The following is an 18159-nucleotide window of genomic DNA, read 5'->3' on the forward strand; positions in this document are numbered from 1 at the left end:
CATGTCCCCTACCGGGCTCAAATTTTTTTCTCATCTCCAATATTCAAAGGCCACAACTCTGTGAAAAATTGGGTAAATTGCCACGAAAGTTAAATTGGATCTGTAACAGTACATGATAAAGCTATATAAAAAAAATTAATCTCAATATCTTCAGGCATTGCCATAAAAAAATTCTGGAATTTTTGTTTTGATATCTCCTCAGTTCAAAGGCCATAACTTGGATAAATTACAATGAGAGTCAAACTTGATTTGTAACAGAAAATTATCAAGCTTTACACAAAACTTCAGTTCAATATTTTGAGGAAATGAACAAAAAACAAATCTGGAAAACAAATTTTCTTATCTCCTATATTCAAGGGCCATTACTCTGTGAAAAAATAAGTAAATCACTATGAAAGTCAAACTTGATCTGTAATAGAATGTGATAAAGCTATAAACAAAATTTCAGCTCAATACTGAGGATTTGTAAAAAAAAGTCCAGCATTTTGTTTTCATATCTCCTATGTTCAAGGGCCATAACTCTATAACAAAATTGGTAAATCACCATGAAATTCAAACGTGATCGGTAACAGTACATGAAAAAGCTCCACACATTCTTTCAGCTCAATATCTCAAGGCATTGTGAAGAAAAAACCCCATCCAGAAATCTATATGTAGGTCGGACAGACAGACAGGACAGAGATGAAACCCATGGTCAGACAGACAGAAGGACGGAGATGATACCTATAGTCCCCCTCGGTTGGACCGGTAGGTGACAAAAACAATGGTGAGACAAAAACCAGAATAAAATCCAACCACATCAGTCTTTGATAAATCACATCCCAACTGAGAAATATTCTGATCTGGCGATGTGGGAACTGGGGACGGACTGCGACATTTATCTCCCGATGACCTTCTTAACCTATCCTTCTTTCTTTTCTTGTGAACCCTGTCATCATCACTGCCACCATTGATTTCTTCGTCTGTTGGGTCTTCAAAGGTTATGTATGGCAGCTGCGAGTCGCAACTGCTTCCATGAGGTTTCACAGCATTCACTTCAGCTGCCTATAAATATACGAGAATTATGATCAATTAAAAAAAAAGGTTTGTTTTTATTTAACGACACCACTAAAGCACATTGATTTTTTATCTTAACATCGGCTATTGGACGTCAAACATATGGTCATTCTGACACTGTTTTTTAGAGGAAACCCGCTGTCGCCACATAGGCTACTCTTTTATGACAGGCAGCAAGGGATCTTTTATTTGCACTTCCCACAGCACAAATCATGGCCTTTGTTGAACCAGTTATAGATCACTGGTCGGTGCAAGTGGTTTACACCTACCCACTGAGCCTTGTGGAGCACTCACTCAGGGTTTGGAGTTGGTATCTGGATTACAAATCCCATGCCTTGACTGGGATCCGAACCCAGTACCTACCAGCCTGTAGACCGATGGCCTAACCACGACGCCACCGACGCCGGTAAATATACAAGAAATACAATCAATTAAATATCTCGCCTACCACACAACTGATTAGGCAAATGAAGAGATAATTTGTAACCTAACATTCATGATTAATCAAGTTCTTTACTGAGAAAAAAAGAGAGAAAAAAGAAGAAATAAACAAACAAAATTAATTAATTAATTTTTAAATATTTAAATGAATGAATGAATACATGTTTACCGATGGCAATTTATTACTGTTGGATACAATATTATTGCAGTAAAAAAAGATAATGGTTTCTTTATAAGTTATATGTTTATTTGTTGCAAAAGAAGTTTGTTTTGTTTAATGACACCACTGGAGCACATTGATTTATTAAATATTAGCTGCTGGATGTCAAACATTTGGTAATTTTGACATATAGTCTTAGAGAGGAAATCCGGTACATTTTTCCATTAGTAGCAAGGGATCTTTTATATGCATTATCCTACAGACAGGGTAGCACATATCATGGCCTTTGATATACCTGTCGTGGTGCACTGGCTGGAATGAGAAATAAGTCAGGTTATTGGGTTTAACACGTATGTGCAAAGCAAGCTGTTGTAGCACACGCCTGTCATAGGTGTAGGTGTCCACTTACACAGGCTCCTTCGTCTAGGAAAGGAAAGGGGTTGGGGTGGGTGGGTGGAAGAGGGTACCTCCCGCACTGGCTTATGCAGGGTTAGGTGGGAGAGAGGACCGCTTGTGCCGACTTGTGCAGGAGTGGGTGGGAGAGGGGACTGCCTGTGTTGGCTTGTGCAGAGGTGGGTGGGAGAGGGGACTGCCTGCGCTGACTTGTGCAGGGGTGGGTGGGAATAGGGGATTGCCTGCGCTGGCTTGTGCATGGGTGGGTTGGAGAGGGGACTGCCAGCGCTGGCTTGTACATGGGTGGGTGGGAGGGGACCGCCTGCACTGGATTGTGCAGGGGTGAGTGGGAGAGGAGACCGCCTGCACTGGCTTGTGAGAGAGAGGACAAGCTAGGGTTGGTAGCGGGTGGGGTGGTTAAACAAGAAAAAGTTCTGCGAACCTCTGAGGTGACCATCTTTGATCCCCTGATGACATCCCGTAGCTCAAGGCACTGGAAGCTCTTACCAAGACCCTTGTCCGAGTTGTCTACTGGCAATGACACAGACGATGATAAAGACGGAATTTCTACATCAACCGATGATCTTTGGTGCGACGTGCTGGCCTGTACGTGTACGACACAACAGATTAAAGAAAGTATTGACAACTCGCAGCTTCGTCAATACTAGTCGTTTGTTCAGTTTGAGATAAGAGTACAGAACACAATTTTAAAGAATAATCACTAAAAAAAAAAAAAAAATGTGCTTATATCCAATTAAGGTTCAAGCACGCTGTCCTGGGTCAGTCGGTTAGTTGTTAGTTGGTTAGTGGTTATTGAGAGAGAAGAGGATGTTGTGGCCTTACACCTACCCATTAGGCCCTTAAGAACTTGCTCTGGGTTGGAGCCGGTACCGGGCTGCGAACCTTGTACCTACCAGCCTGTCGTCCGAAGGCTTAACCACTGCACCACCAAGGCTGGTCTATCACTAATTAACCTGATTGAGATTTGAATAGAAGTATATAAAAAAAAAAATTGTATGGGTGAGAGTGAATATGTGAGGGAGTGATCGAGTGAAGAAAAGAAAGAAAGAAAAAATTAAAGAAAAAGAAAGAAATATATTAAAAATTAAATCATTACCTATTGGGGGACCAATCTGTAAAGCAACAGCAATTATCAAGTTAAAGTTTTATTTGTTTAAAAACAACACTAGAGCACATTGATTTACTAATCATCAGCTATTGGATACGTGTCAAACATTTGGTAATTCTGACATAGTCTTAGACAGGAGACCTGTTACATTTTTCTACTAGTACCAAGGGATCATTTATATGCTCTATGAGTATGATAGCACATACCACGGTCTTTGAAATATCAGTCGTGGTGCACTGGCTGGAATGAGAAATAGCCAATAAAGCCCACTGATAGGAATCGATCCTAGAGTGATCATTATATATTAGGGGATCAATATCTATATCTATATTTTATCTGTCAAAACAACAACAATTATAAACCAGCACTTCTCACGTACCACTAGTTTACACATTAAATGAGTTGTCAATCTCGTTAAGTGTATACCAAGTCTCTAAAACGGACCTCGAAAAACTGAAAATATGGGTGAACTTTTATGAGTTATACCAAAACATTTATAGCCAATTTGTATGGGCTCCCACTGGAAGGAATTTTGTCTTTACCAGTTTCCTAATATGCAAATTTTCTTAGCCAAATGCTACATGTTTTAACTACTTTGTATTAAAATTAACAGCTGGCTAATTTGGCTATGGCCAGGGTGAGCCCCGTTTTAAGTACTACGTAAATGATGCCCTAAATATATTACCCACACAAAAAGAAAAAAGAGAGAAGATACTGCCAAACTAGTTAGAGTGATTGGCAAGCAAAGAAAAAGATGGATTCGTGATTTTCATAAGTCTGTAAACACTAAACACTTTACCTGATTTGTAGACTTTTTCCTCCTGGGTGGAGCGACTGGAAGACTGAATTCGGCAGACGAAGTTCGCGGTTTTGTGCTCATCACAATATCGGGAGCATTCACCAACATCACACTGTCTTTCACCGGTAGTGAACCGTCTTTTACCGACTGCGGACCGTCCGTAGCTGTCCGCTGACCATCCATCACTGTCCGGCGGCTGTCGTACATGACATCATCGACGACTTTAATCGCCTCCAGCTCACAGTGACTTTCATCATCATCATCGTCACTTGATCCGTGCCTCAGTGTCAGGAGCTTAGATCGACCACTTTGCGAGCGCTTTACACTCGTGCCTTCTTTCGGAGTCATGCTACTTTCGGTTTCACTTTCACCAACAATCACGGAGGTGTTGTGCGGCAGGTCTCCCCAGGAACCCGATCGTTTTTTGCGGCTGTGCCGGCGATACAAGTGCTCCTTTGTGTCCTGGTAGCTGTGCTCCATCTTCTCGATGGTGTGTGATTTTTTATGCGGGGAGGACTGAATCACCTGGAGTATTTCCTCTTCCACGACATCTTCTTCCGGCGAAGAATCAGCCGCATGTCGCAATGTCATGCTCTCCTCACGAATAAGCTGTCGCATTTCTTCCAGCTTCCTTCTTCGAATCTCCAGTTCCTGCATTTGAGTATGGGCTTCCTGAAAAAAGAAGAAGTTTTAATTACTTATTTAACTAGAATGTGATAAGTACAAAGCAAATTGTACTGTAAAATATTCTGTTGAAAAGAAAGTATGAACCTGATCCATGAAACCTTAGTGGTATAAAATAGTTCAAATCAACCTGAATGGAAAGGGGAGACAACTCTCTAAAACATCATAATGAAGGAGAAAAAGGGGAGGCAACTCCAAAACATTTTTGTTTGGTTTTGGGTTTTTTAAACAAAAATTCACACTTTTTTTTATATTACAGTATATACATAACACAAAGGAATTGGATTGGCAAAATTTGTGATATTTTGTACAGGCAATGAAAAAAACAAAAACTGTTTAAGACGGGGGGGGTTTTGGTATAAAAAGATAATTTAGCGAGTAGTGATTTACCTCTGTTTTGCTGTCTTCAGTAACTTTCTTCTTCTGTAGTTCATGCAGCCTTCGTTCAAGCTCCTCATCCTCTCTCTGCCACCTAAAATTAAATACAATAATATTTGTACAACATACTGACACGAAAGAAAACCATGTACCCTGTTTATACTTATTTTAAGGCTTGTAGCGAAGTACATCTTACGTATCTGGGCTGTCAGTGTTTCTGCCAGAAAAACATTTTTGGGTATGGTGCTATGGAATTGACAGCAATCACAGACAACAGGGAGTATGGGGGGGGGGGGGGGGGGGGTCTCCCCAGGAAAGAAAGTGGGTTACGTTTACGGTTAGGGTTAAGAAAATCGAACAGTAATGATATAGAGTAATTAATTTTGTCAAAAGGTTAACTTTAAAAAATAATAATCTACAAATTGTTTTGGGTATGGCGCTATACCCGGTTTACCCTCTGGCAGAAACCCTGGCTGTCTGTTCGGGACAGTGGTTCAGAGGTTACCGAGAAAGAAGTCAGTGTAGTGATCAAACATCTCTTTGTGTCGTTAAAACTCTGGGTGGAAGCCGGGATTGGGATGCGAACCCAGCATCTATCAGTTTTAGGGGCGAGACATAGCCCAGTGGTAAAGTGCTCGCTTGATGTGCGGTCGGTTTGGGATCGATCCCGTCGGTGGGCCCATTGGCTATTTCTCGCTCCAGCCAGTGCACCACGACTGGTACATCAAAGATCATGGTATGTGCTATCCTGTCTGAGGGATGGTGCATATAAAAGATACCTTGCTGCTAATCAAAAAAAGTAGACCATGAAGTGGGGACAGCATGTTTCCTCCCTCAATATCTGTGTGGTCTTTAACTTATGTCTGATGCCATATAACCGTAAATAAAATGTGTTGAGTGTGTCGTTAAATAAAAGAAACAAATGAAAAATACAAAACAAAAAATAAATAGCATTGGTCAAATTATGTCATGGTAACAGTAATAGCACAAAAGCATTACTTTAAATCAGGAAATGTTAGCGAGCATAAAATACTAGTTAAACCATACAAAATGTTAATAATTAGTGATGCTAAATTTGAAGACATACAATAGACTGCTCCTAATACAAATGTGGGTGATAGTTTTGTTGGTGATTTACTACCGTAAACACACAACAATGGATACATGCTATTTTTTTCTAAATGTCAAATAATGTCAACTTCACTTAGGTTTTATGTTGCTAATACGTGACCATGTATGTTGCTTATTTGGATTTAGCTAAATTTTAAAATTGTAAGTACATGTATTTTATGATTTACTGTATTTAATTTTAAATGGGGATTGGTCTTGGTTAGGGGTTTTATTTAATGACATACTCAACATATTTTATTTACAACATAGCGTTGGACATATGGTTAAGGACGACACAGATATTGAGAGGGGAAACCCACTGTTGTCACTTCAAAGGCTACTCTTTTCGATTAGCAGCAAGGGATCTTTTACATGTACCAAACCATAGACAAGATAGTACATACCACAGACTTTGTTACACCAGTTGTGGAGCACTGGCTGGAACAAGACATAGCCCAATGGGACCACTGATGGGGATCGATCCTAAACCGACCGCCCATCAAGCAAGATCTTTACCACTGGGCTACATCCCGCACCTCTGAATATTTAAGTATATTGTTACACCCCGAGTATTGGTGTTACAAAACATTATATGTGTGTGCGTACGTGTGTGCCTGTGCATGTGCGTGTGCATGCATTTATGTGTTTGATGAATGGCCAGATTTAGTGTTGACTGGCCACTAATTATTACTTTTCAACAGCCTTCTTCTTCAATTCCAGCAGTAACCTTTCCTCTTCTGTAATGTCTGGAGTCTGGATTAGAAAAAATGGATTTAAATGTAAAGAATACATGTTATTCAATATGCCAAATATTCTATACTGTATCTACCACACTTCATATCAAGCTTTAATTTCAGTTAGGACTATTAAAGGGCCATTCATGTGTCCAGCTAACAGAGCTTTTATAACGATAATGCCCACAACATTAGGAATGTCACTTAAAAAAACTAACAAAAACCAACAGCATTCCCAAACATTTTACTAATGTTTTTAGGCCCGCTTTTGCTAAAACCTTAATGCAAATGTATCCCTCTATGAAATTGTAAATAGGCGAATTTCCAAAGAGTCGGACTGGAAACGAACTAGACTTTTTTTGGGTTGTTTGTTTGGTATACAATTAAATTAACTATCAGGGGCCTAATTCACAAAGGTCTCTTAGGCTCTGCTAGACAACAAAGCATACAACCGTGTCCGGTGTATCGGCACGTCCAGTGATTCGGCGCACTTGATATTTTGCTTAAGTATGTTTAGGAAGTTGTCATGTTGTCGGTGTTTTTAATGAATTAAAGTTCAATTTCTTTTTCAATGGTTAATCAAGTATCAACATATTTATTGTTAAGGGTGCAATTTTTTTTTTTTTAATTATCAATAATTATATCATAATTTCAAAATAAATCATTCACCTGTTTTCGTGTATATAAACGCGAAGTAGGTCAGCCTTATTGATATTAATAATGTTAAAACCAGTCTGAAAACACCTTTCCCGCATTTTTTAAATTATAGCAAACAGTATAAATGTAATTATTTTTTTTCGGTTATTTTTATTTAAACTGAAGTGGAAAACACAGACAAATGCAAACAAAACGAAAATTTTACACCTTAATTGACAGTCATTCCAGGTCACATTGTTGTAAAAAAAATAAAAGCGAAATAAGATTCACGTGTGTGCACAATCTACCCGAGAACAATAAAATCCATGTAGGCATCTTAGCCATGCATGACAATGAACATGTATGCATCTACAGTACTATGCCACTCAAGAAAACATTTCCGAAACGGATAATGAGATGGGTCATGTGTGATCGTTCATTATCATAGTAAGATTTTTAACAAGACAAAATAAAAAAGTACAAAAATAATTTTGGGACAATAGTGTAGCGTTTATGGGCTAAAAATGAGGTCATAGACTGTCTATAAATAGCCGGGTCAACATTCCACATCTACTGTGCCGAATCACCGGACATGCAAATCGTTTTGGATACAAGAGGGTGCCTATATTTATGCACCATTTTAAAATGTTTATTTACTACAGACATAAAACAATTTGTAGTGTATTTCAGATTATGCACTGCTTCATTGGTGAGAGACACATTTTTAAAAGTATTTCACAGTGTTCACATAGAAAATGGTCCTTGAATGCTTAGGTGCGCCGATACACCGGACAGCACTGTACTCTTTGCAAGTCTTTTAGCATTGCACTGCGATATCGCAAAGTTGCGAGAGTTTAGTGAATTAGAGCCCTGAACTCAAAATATTGCGAGAACGATAGTTTCGTTCATGATTTGTTCATGGATATAAATTGAATTTTATGTAACAGGTCTATTTTGTGTCTACACATTAAATTTAAGACATAATTTGTATTTACATAATGGACTCTTCAAAAAGGAAATGGGATACCAGACAAATATTTTTGGGTTATGCACATTTTGAACTCTCATAGGCCTGAATAAAAGTTTTTTTTTTAATGACACCACTAGAGCACATTGATATACTAATCATCAGCTCTTGGATGTCAAACATTTAGTTAGCATGCATTTCGACATATAGTCTTAAAGAGGAAACATATTTTTATTAGTAGCAAGGGGGAAGGGGTGGGACGTACCCAGTGGTACAGCGCTCTCTTGATGCATGGTCGGTTTGGGATCAATACCCATCGGTGGGCCCATTGAGCTATTTCTCGTTCCAGCCAGTCCACCATGACTGGTATATCATATGCAGTGGTATGTGCTATCCTGTCTGTGGGATGGTGCATATAAAAGACCCCTTGCTATTAATGGACAAAATGTTTGACATCCAATAGCCGATGATTAATAAATCAATATGTTCTAGTGATTTCGTTAAACAAAACAAACTTTTAGTAACAAAGGATCTTTTATATGCACCATGTCACTGACAGGACGGTACATACCATGGCCTTGATATACCATTAGTGATGCACTGGCCAGAACAAGAAACAGCCCAATGACCCACTGACAGGGATCGATCTTAAGACCACTTAGGCAAGCACTATGCCCGTATTATGAACTATACTTACGTGTGTATGGTGAATTTGAATGAACGACAAATTTTTACTGGATGGAAGACTGCTGAGCGATAGAATGCCACGAGATTTGGAACTTATGAATGAACTGGAACAGAAGAGAAACAATATTTTAAATGAAAACAACATTTATGGATCATTTCTCCAAGTTTTGCACATGCAGGGAACATTTTGTTTTCAAAATCTTCATAGCAGTATTTCTAGTCAATTGAAAATTGATTAGCAATTACTGTTTAATGTTTTAAAGTTGTGTAGCGATCTCTGAAACTTGCATAGCAAATCGTGACGCGATACTTAAACAAAATATTCCCGTTACTGTACATACATGTACTGGCAAGGCTAGCTCTGGGTAAGCAGAAAATTATCTATTACTAAACTTTAAAATTGTAAAAACCCATGTACTTTCTAACAAAATAGCAATTATTGCATGAAATTATTTCACCAAATTGAAGTAAACTTTGCCAAATTGTTTTTAAAATTCACAATTCATGGCTAGCTCTGGGTGAGCAAAATATTTGGCCAAATAGTCTATTAAACTTCAAAAATTGCAGAAATCAACAGTTACTTTCTTAAAAATGTCAATTATGACATGAAATTATTTTGCCAAATTAAAATAAAATTTGCCAACTGCTTTCAAACTTTGCAATTGGCGAATTTGGCAAACGCCAGAGCTAGCCCTGCAATTTGCAAATTTGGTGAGACCAAGGCCTCAGGATTTCAAAGAAAGTTTATTTTGTTTAACAACACCACTAGAGCACATTGATTTATCAATTATTGGCTACTGAATGTAGGACAGTTGGTAATTTTAACATATGGTCTTAGAGAAAAACCCACTATATTTTTCCATTAGCAACAAGGGATCTTTTATGCAATATCCCACAGACAGGACAGAACATACTACAGCCTTTGATAGTGGCTGGAACGAGAAATAGCCCAAATGGGATCAATCCAAGACTGACCGAACATAAAATGAGCATTTTACCACTGGACTATGTACCCCCTCCCCCAGGATTTCAAATTCTATGAAATCCAGTTTTTCACTTACATCATTAGAATCCATCAGAAATTGTTATATGTAACAGTTAAATAAAATATTTTTTGTGCATTGCCCTTTTAATATTGTTTCTGGAAATCAATAATGCAGAAATGAACAAAGTTTGTCAGATTTTAATATTTGTTTTATTTGATGGCTATTTAAAGAGGAGGAAATACATACATTCGTCCCCAAGACAGTTATACCAGTTTGCCCCCTCCTCCAACATTATATTATGCCAGGTATTAAATTAAAGATGATTTTGGTGGAGGTTTTTATTGAATGTTCATTTTCTTCTTTTTTTATGCTTTGATGATAATACTGGTATCTAGGTGGTCTTTACTATGCCCTTTCATTAAATACTGGATTAACGGAGGAGGTTAATTCCAGTAATTAATTAGTAATTAATTAAGCATCAAGAAGAAAATCACACACTGAAAATCCATGTAATGATTACAGTTAACTATTAAAATATGAATGACAGTTTGGTCTGCGAAGATCAAAGAGCTTTTGACTTTTATATAGCACTTGTTGTGTCACAGCCGTAGTGGGCATATTTCATTCCAGGTCATCAAAAGCTGCATTACATAAATATTATATTTATTTTAATTTCAATTTCCTAAGTGACATTAAGCAATATGACTATTTTACCTAAGGTCGACGACAGTCACTTTTTGCACCTTTGTTTTGGCTTTGTACACAATAAATGTATATAATATAGGGCCTACACATGTATGTATATTACCATCATTTCACTTCAAATCTATACTTTGTAAACAGTACAATTTTTTAATTAAAAGGTGTTTTTTTCAAATACAGTCAGGTGCTTTGGTAATTCTCAAACAAAACATTTTCAATAGCAAGTTTTGCATTGGAATTTTTCAGCATTCTGAAATGAAATGCCAAGTATCTAGTTTATTGTTATTGTAAAGAAATGTCATTGACATCATTGAAATACTGACACCATTCAAATTCAAAATTAGCTATATTATTACAATGCTTTGCCACATTAAAAGTAAAATCAGGTCTACTTACTGTCAAAATTATTCTAAGTTCTATAGTTAACAGAAAACACTGTTTATAGGTAGATGTTTTAAGTTTTCCGTATCGTTATTGGTATCATGTCAATACCGATTTACCATACTGAGTAAATTTCAAAATAACAAAATTTCATTATTGAAATTTTGTATCTGCCATTTAGTAAAACACTGACAATATATCTGATGAACGCAAAATACCTGAAAAGAGGAGAGAGATGAGGGCCTTGTGTATGGAATTTAATTTTATTTAGATGAAATTAGCAGGTGAGACATAACTCGGGCATGCATGTAAAGCCAAGTATACCAAAAATACCACTTAATATCGGTATTGGTATTGTATCAATACTGAATACCATACCGATACTGAGGTAAATCACCCCCATCACCGATAACAATTTAAACAAACCTGAAATTTCAATACAGTCAAGCTCTAGACAAAATGTTAAAGTTAAGTTTTAAAAAATTAAAGAAATAAAATGTACCTTTTGTCAAATATATAATATAAAATAATTAATGTTGAATAGGTTATATTTAATGTGTATGAAGCCAAAAGAGGGGGTACGAAGAGTGACTGTCATCAACTGTAGTCTTTTAAAATGAACTCTTTACACAAATTACAGACTTTAGAAGTTAAGTCTTTTAATAATTTTTAGTTAATATTATTGTTATTCAAGAACAAACACAGCAACTGGGGGCAAACGGACATGGGCAGAAATGTCAGGCAGTCGGGGAATTAAATGCCTTTTAAAATGTCAAATGATTATTTCAAATGGGGGCAGGTACTGAGGTAGTGCCAGTGTTAGTGAGGACAGTTCTGGTAGGTGGATATTATTTTACAGTTATTTATCATACAGGGAAAAATATCATACTCAATAGAATGGTCTTCAGCATCATAAAATTCATCTGAGTCACTGTCAGAATCCATAATTGCAATATAAATACGTCAAACGATGTCATAAATCAAGTAATAACTGGTACACTACGCAACCAAAACTTCCATTTTGTATCCACCAATACATTGTCGTTTGCTTTACCAGTCATAAAAGCGTAACAAGAGTAAAAACAACTACATACCATTGTAATTTGTTTGGTATCGTGTATACGATAGAATGCTATTTACACGTCCTCCTATATAGACGAGGCACCAAATATAGATTCATGGAATCATCCACTATTTTTTTAAAAATACCCATTCGACTCTGCATTGTAAGCAGATACGGTCATGATCATGTGTTACAGTTTTGTCGTTCAGATATATCGTAATAAAAAAGCCTATTTGTCAGATGACATAATCTTAATTCAAAATAATGGTAATATTTTAAAATTTTAAAATTATTTTTAATTTACTATTTGGTGATCCAAACCGTAGTCTCTTAAAAAAAATAATGCTATATTCAAATCTGTCCAGAACTTCATTATAAATAGTAAACGGTTTGAGATTAATTAACCATTCACATGTTTTCTCTCTCTTTTGACATACGTACAATTCTAAATAATGTACAATGGTTAAAGGTAATATATATATATATATATATATATATATATATATATATATATATATATATATATATATATATATATATATATATATATATAATATATATCGATCCACAAATTAAACAACAATTAATGAACAAAAGAAGAAGAAAAAAGAAGAAATGACCCCCTCTCCCCCCCCCCCCCCCCCAATGTAGAAAGAGCGTCACCACAGAGATCTTGATCGACTTTCTTCAATATCTAGTGTTGATAAATGTTTTAAGACAGGCCTACATATATGTTTTATGAGGGAAATTTTATTTTTAGAAATGCTGTACCCCTTAGGCTAGTTTTTTCTTCTTTTTTGTTTTATTTTTGCATATCTTGGGTGGGGCCTATTCGGGTAGACAGGATCGAGTGGAAGTTCGATCACCAATATGTTTGTTTTTGCTTTTAATTAATTAAAAAATATATACCGTAACCAAAAAACTAATTCCCAACAAAATAAATAAATAAATATATAATAGGGATGCAGATAAAAAAAAAAAAAAAAGTATATGTAGAACAATAATGTATTTATAGACTAATGTTATATCTATTGGTTGACCAATTTAAAAGAGTCTTGTTTCAACCAAGATAAATGATTATAATATCACATTAAACTCCAATTCCAATCCTTAAATTAAAAATAAGCAGTTTGACCATACAAAATTGCGCATTACGCCGAGATTTCTGTTATTACGGTTTTGTATAAATAGCGACTACCCTTACCCTTTATTAAAAAAACGGTAAATTTGGTTTGAAATAAACTTTTATATCATTAATGTTTTATCCATAGTTTGAAACAATGTATACTGATTATTAATTTTATTCTAAATTGTTCTTTTGTAACTTTCATTTTTGGTGCGAAAGTAAGAATTTCCCAGAAACCCCACTGCCCATCCAAAATGGAGGACCTTGCGGTCGAAGTTTGTGGAGCTAATGGGATTTATTACAAGGTAATATCAGTGAATTCTTGAGGTTATTGGTTGTTTTTAACTTTACAAAATAAAGGTAGGATAAAACACTTATATTCATTTATAGTTTACTCATAATCCAAATTGGTAATTTGTGCGTTTTGTTTGTCGACATTACACCGTTACAACAACACTGGAAAGTTGAAACCGGCGCGTGAATCGTAATTTCCCCCACCATCTTACTCCCAGTAGACCCTGGACGTTAACATTTCAAAATAGGTTATATTTAACAGCTCTACACGTATGGAATATATTTCATTATGTATACCAGCTCCTCTTTTGTGTTAAAGTACATTTTTCTTGAGCACTGGAATTGTAGTCCAACCCAAATGAAAGTCCTAATATTAATTATGAAAGTAAAACCTAAAGGATAGCACAGTTTTCACCAAAAAGTGCCAAATCCAAAGGTTTATTTAATACATGTAAAATAAATTGTAGTCTAACAATGGTATTAATTACGGTCGAAGACACTTCCCACATCGTTTCTGCTTTGAACACAATAACAATTAACATATTATATCCAATGGTAATTTATTTAGGGAGCAGGTCAGCTTACCCCTACGAACACGCCCCATCAGTTTGTCATCTCGTCCTGCAATGTTTAGTCAGCTTGCCCCCAAAAATTTACCAAATTGGTCAACTCGAATCCATGACGTTTTGCCCCCAAGGCTGTTCGCCTCCAGTTTGACCTCTTTGCCCCCAAGTCGATTCGCCCCCAACTGTTAGGCTGTTCGCCCCAAACTTTTAGTCAGTTCTTAGAAGGGAGGGATTGTTGTCTTTCCACGATTGTGACGGATCATGAGTCAGTCCGGGCACTGATGATATATATATATATATATATATATATATATATATCTCTTAATTAAACAGGTGATTTTATCATTGATGACTGCCAAACCGTGCATCTAAAAATGCACATGGGACTGCACGAAATCGCCTAAAAATAGGGTAGGGTTGCACTAGAGGAAGCTCGACACACACAGATGGGTCCAGGCCACACATTCACATTGACACAGTGGTTCACATTGACACAGTGGTATCTTTATGGGGCGAACTGGTTATTCACATGTGGGTGAACTGACATCCTATTTGAGGGCAAACTGACATCCTATTTGGGAGCTAACAGACCTGGGGGCATACTGACTGGGGACGAACTGGTTTGGGGGCGAAACGTCTGGTACACGGTCAACTCAACCCAGTCAAGGCACCTAGTTGTACTCTGTTACGTTCAGGGATGTCAATATTCCACAGATTTCGGACTTTTTTGTTGTCATTTGGATCATTATTGAGATCTGTGCAAATCGGTTTAGAAGTTTGGGGGGTGGGGTGGGGTGGAGACCCTTTCTATTGGTGCCACTGTATAGATTCCAGAATTCTAAATAGCGTGATCGCAATGTGTTTTTAAATAAACCTTTAGCAGAGTTTTTGGCAGCTGGTGTAAAACGGAAACACTATCTCGAACCACACTCTTCGTTAGACAACAATATCGGAACCAGAAGATTATCTAGTGCGGAAATAGCCGACAGGTTGTTTAGATGGATATAGGTCGTTGGAAGCATCCAATGTCTTTTAACTTTGGGTTCAAGACTACAGTTTCACCGGAAGTTTTCAGTGCGCAAGGGCATTTATGATGCTTTTCAGACAGTTTATCCGCCGTACAATTCATCCATGTACAATTCGTCCACCCACCTCGGACAATTCGCCCACTCAATTACAACATTTAGACCAATAAATCTAAAATGTTATTTCTTAGCCATTGAAATGGTTAATTATTTTCGTTTTGTGGTAAACTACTAGTATACGTCAAGATTATCTTTACTCGTAACAAAAACATCTTTCAATAGATACCTTATACATTATTACAATCTGCACCTAACCTCTACTCAACTCTCTTCAACCCTTTACCGCTTTGTACAGTCATGAATCCTCTCTTCAACTCGTCAGCTATACTCTTCACAAACTATATATATTTATTATTATTATTAAGTTTGAGAGCTTGTTCAAAAATAGTGTCATAAATAAATTTGTAAATACAATAATCCTAACTTAACTTTAATTATCCCATTCCCTATTATAATTACAATATTTATAGTTATAACTATAATAGACTATGTCTATCAAATTGTCCCCATCATACTCTGTACCCCACCCCACGCCACCCACCCCCCTTTCTGCCACGGGCAAAGCCACTGGCGATGTTAAAAATATAGGCATGGCAAAGCTGTTAGGTTACATTGTGTACTTCTCTGGCAAATATCTGTGTTGATATTCCACTAAAATAAAGTGTCTGTACATTTATTTAGTCCGTGGTCGAAATATACTGTAAATAACTAATACAAATTTTTTTTATATAGTGGACGAATTGCCCAAGAACAATTTTTGATTGCAGACAAATCGTCTTGAGTTTAACAGTGGAATATTTTTTAGTGGACGAATTGTCTGCATCCTTTATGACATCTTGGATCCCGCGTGCTTCAAACTAAAATTCCAAACACAAATTATTTGTTAACAGTGTTTCTGCAAGAAATATTTTGGGGGTATGGCGCTATGGAATTGAATGCAGCCACAGTCAATAGGAGGCCTCCCCTAGAATGAAAATGGGTTACGTTTAGGGTTAGGGTTAAGAAAATCATACAGTAATGATAAGAATAATTAATTTTGTGAAAAAAGTAACTTTAAAAAAAAATAAAAAAATAGGTATGGTGTCATACCTGTTTTACCCTCTGGCAGAAACCCTGGTGAATAATGATTTATCTCTTTTGCGCTGTTACTTTACGTGTCTGCAAGGCTTCTAGAATTTTTTTTAATTCCACAAGCCATGGGACCATTGATTTTTAAAATTTACAAGCTACAATTAAAAATTCACTAGCCCTACTTTACTTTAAGTTAATACAATTTTACTAAATAATAGAAATAATCAGATATGTCGCCTAAAGAGAGAGAGAGAGAACTTAAACACACTAACACTGGGGGTTGGGGGTGGATATTCATATTTACAAAATAGACTTAACTGCAACATTTGACATTTTGTTTTCACTAGGCATCGGGCATGGCAATTGTAGTTATTTACTAGCCCAATACTGAATATCACTAGTCATGGGAGTGGGGCTACCATAATCTAGAAGCCCTGGTGTCTGGATTTTCCTGAATACAGAATGGCAACGGTAGTGAACTGAGAGTGAAGATGAAAGTAATTGACAGTGGAGCAAAAACAAATTTAATTGGTCGTGGAAGAACATTGCCAAACTAAAAAAACATAAACGTAGTGTAAACTTAAATTGACAAACTACTAAATCTCGGCAAATCAAAGTTGCACCAAATGCCGTTAGTACTACATATGGTCTATTACCCAAATTGGGTAGGTAATTTAGCTTCATAAGTATTGTTATATACCACAGCAGGTGGCTCAGTATCACTCTTGGAGTACTTATTTAAAACTAAAAAATCCCGGTGAGCTTACAGCGCACCCCTGGACCTCCAGCTGGATTATTACAGATTTCTTCTCTCGCTGTGCTCAAATTAGTTTTCTCGCTTCACTCGACTTCAAAACTTTTTTTCAATTTCCTGTTAACAGCCCTGTATGTTTGAAGTGAATTTAAATTAATATATTACATTTAATGGAACTGAAATATATTTCATGCCAGAACATTCATTGGGAGTTCAAAGATGTAAATTGTCACGATACTGAATAGTAACTGTACTAACACGAACAATGGACAATCAGTTCATTTGCTGTAACCAGACTGGCACAGATAAGTTATTAAGGTTGACGACACACCATTGCAAGATGTTTGAAGCATGTAAAACCCTTGTCATGCCAGGGCTACAATAACATTACTGCATGGATGACATACAAATGTATGCAATGTTTGGTTTAATGACAAAATGTAAGACCCACAAAAGAAAAAAAGCCTAATTGTTTGGATCTGTCCTGCTTCAATCAATCACGTGATCAAGAAGTCGAACATTCCAACTATTTTTGTGGCAATAAACACCTGTGATTCGATAAGTCCTGCTTTCAATCTTTATTGTACACAAATTAAGGAAATATCATTAAAGGTACAGATACACTGTGACAACATTAAAGGAGGCTTCTCAGTTCACTGTAATACCTCATGTGTGTAAATGTTAATAGATACACCATCAAACTGTACATTGTCATTACATGTAGACTATTGGTTAATCCGATAAATTAAGAACTCTCCAATTATATAAGAAATATTTTAATAAGACAAACACGTGGTTGTAATAGCAAAGTTTCACTGTAATATTGATAAATAAAATGACACCAAAGTTGTACTTGTAGACGTCCATTTTTAATGATATCAATATTATTTAGGGATGTCCATTGAAGTTGAAATTGGTGGTGGGTTGATCAAACACTGGGGCGAATTGTCCAACCAT

At 36.5% G+C, this 18159-nt stretch overlaps 2 protein-coding genes across 4 annotated transcripts in view; one reads left to right on the plus strand and one right to left on the minus strand.

Annotated features, from left to right (window-relative positions):
- LOC121371398 (WD repeat-containing protein 44-like) overlaps positions 1 to 12267 on the minus strand; it is a 41072-nt gene extending 28805 nt beyond the window's left edge. The window contains exons 1-7 of the mRNA XM_041497270.1: positions 12133 to 12267; positions 9185 to 9278; positions 6842 to 6903; positions 5053 to 5134; positions 3979 to 4650; positions 2493 to 2654; positions 796 to 1044 (exon numbers count right to left, since the gene is read on the minus strand). Coding sequence (XP_041353204.1) covers positions 796 to 1044; positions 2493 to 2654; positions 3979 to 4650; positions 5053 to 5134; positions 6842 to 6903; positions 9185 to 9278; positions 12133 to 12188 — 1377 coding nt within the window. The 5' untranslated portion in view covers positions 12189 to 12267. The remainder of the gene's footprint in view (positions 1 to 795; positions 1045 to 2492; positions 2655 to 3978; positions 4651 to 5052; positions 5135 to 6841; positions 6904 to 9184; positions 9279 to 12132) is intronic.
- Positions 12268 to 13686: 1419 nt separating this feature from the next.
- LOC121371407 (fragile X mental retardation syndrome-related protein 1-like) overlaps positions 13687 to 18159 on the plus strand; it is a 33872-nt gene continuing 29399 nt past the window's right edge. For all 3 annotated transcript variants that reach the window (XM_041497282.1, XM_041497298.1, XM_041497290.1), the window contains exon 1: positions 13687 to 13737. In XM_041497282.1, the coding sequence (XP_041353216.1) occupies positions 13687 to 13737 (51 nt within the window). The remainder of the gene's footprint in view (positions 13738 to 18159) is intronic.

Source organism: Gigantopelta aegis, chromosome 1, assembly GCF_016097555.1.
Source record: "Gigantopelta aegis isolate Gae_Host chromosome 1, Gae_host_genome, whole genome shotgun sequence".
NCBI lineage: Eukaryota > Metazoa > Mollusca > Gastropoda > Neomphalida > Peltospiridae > Gigantopelta > Gigantopelta aegis.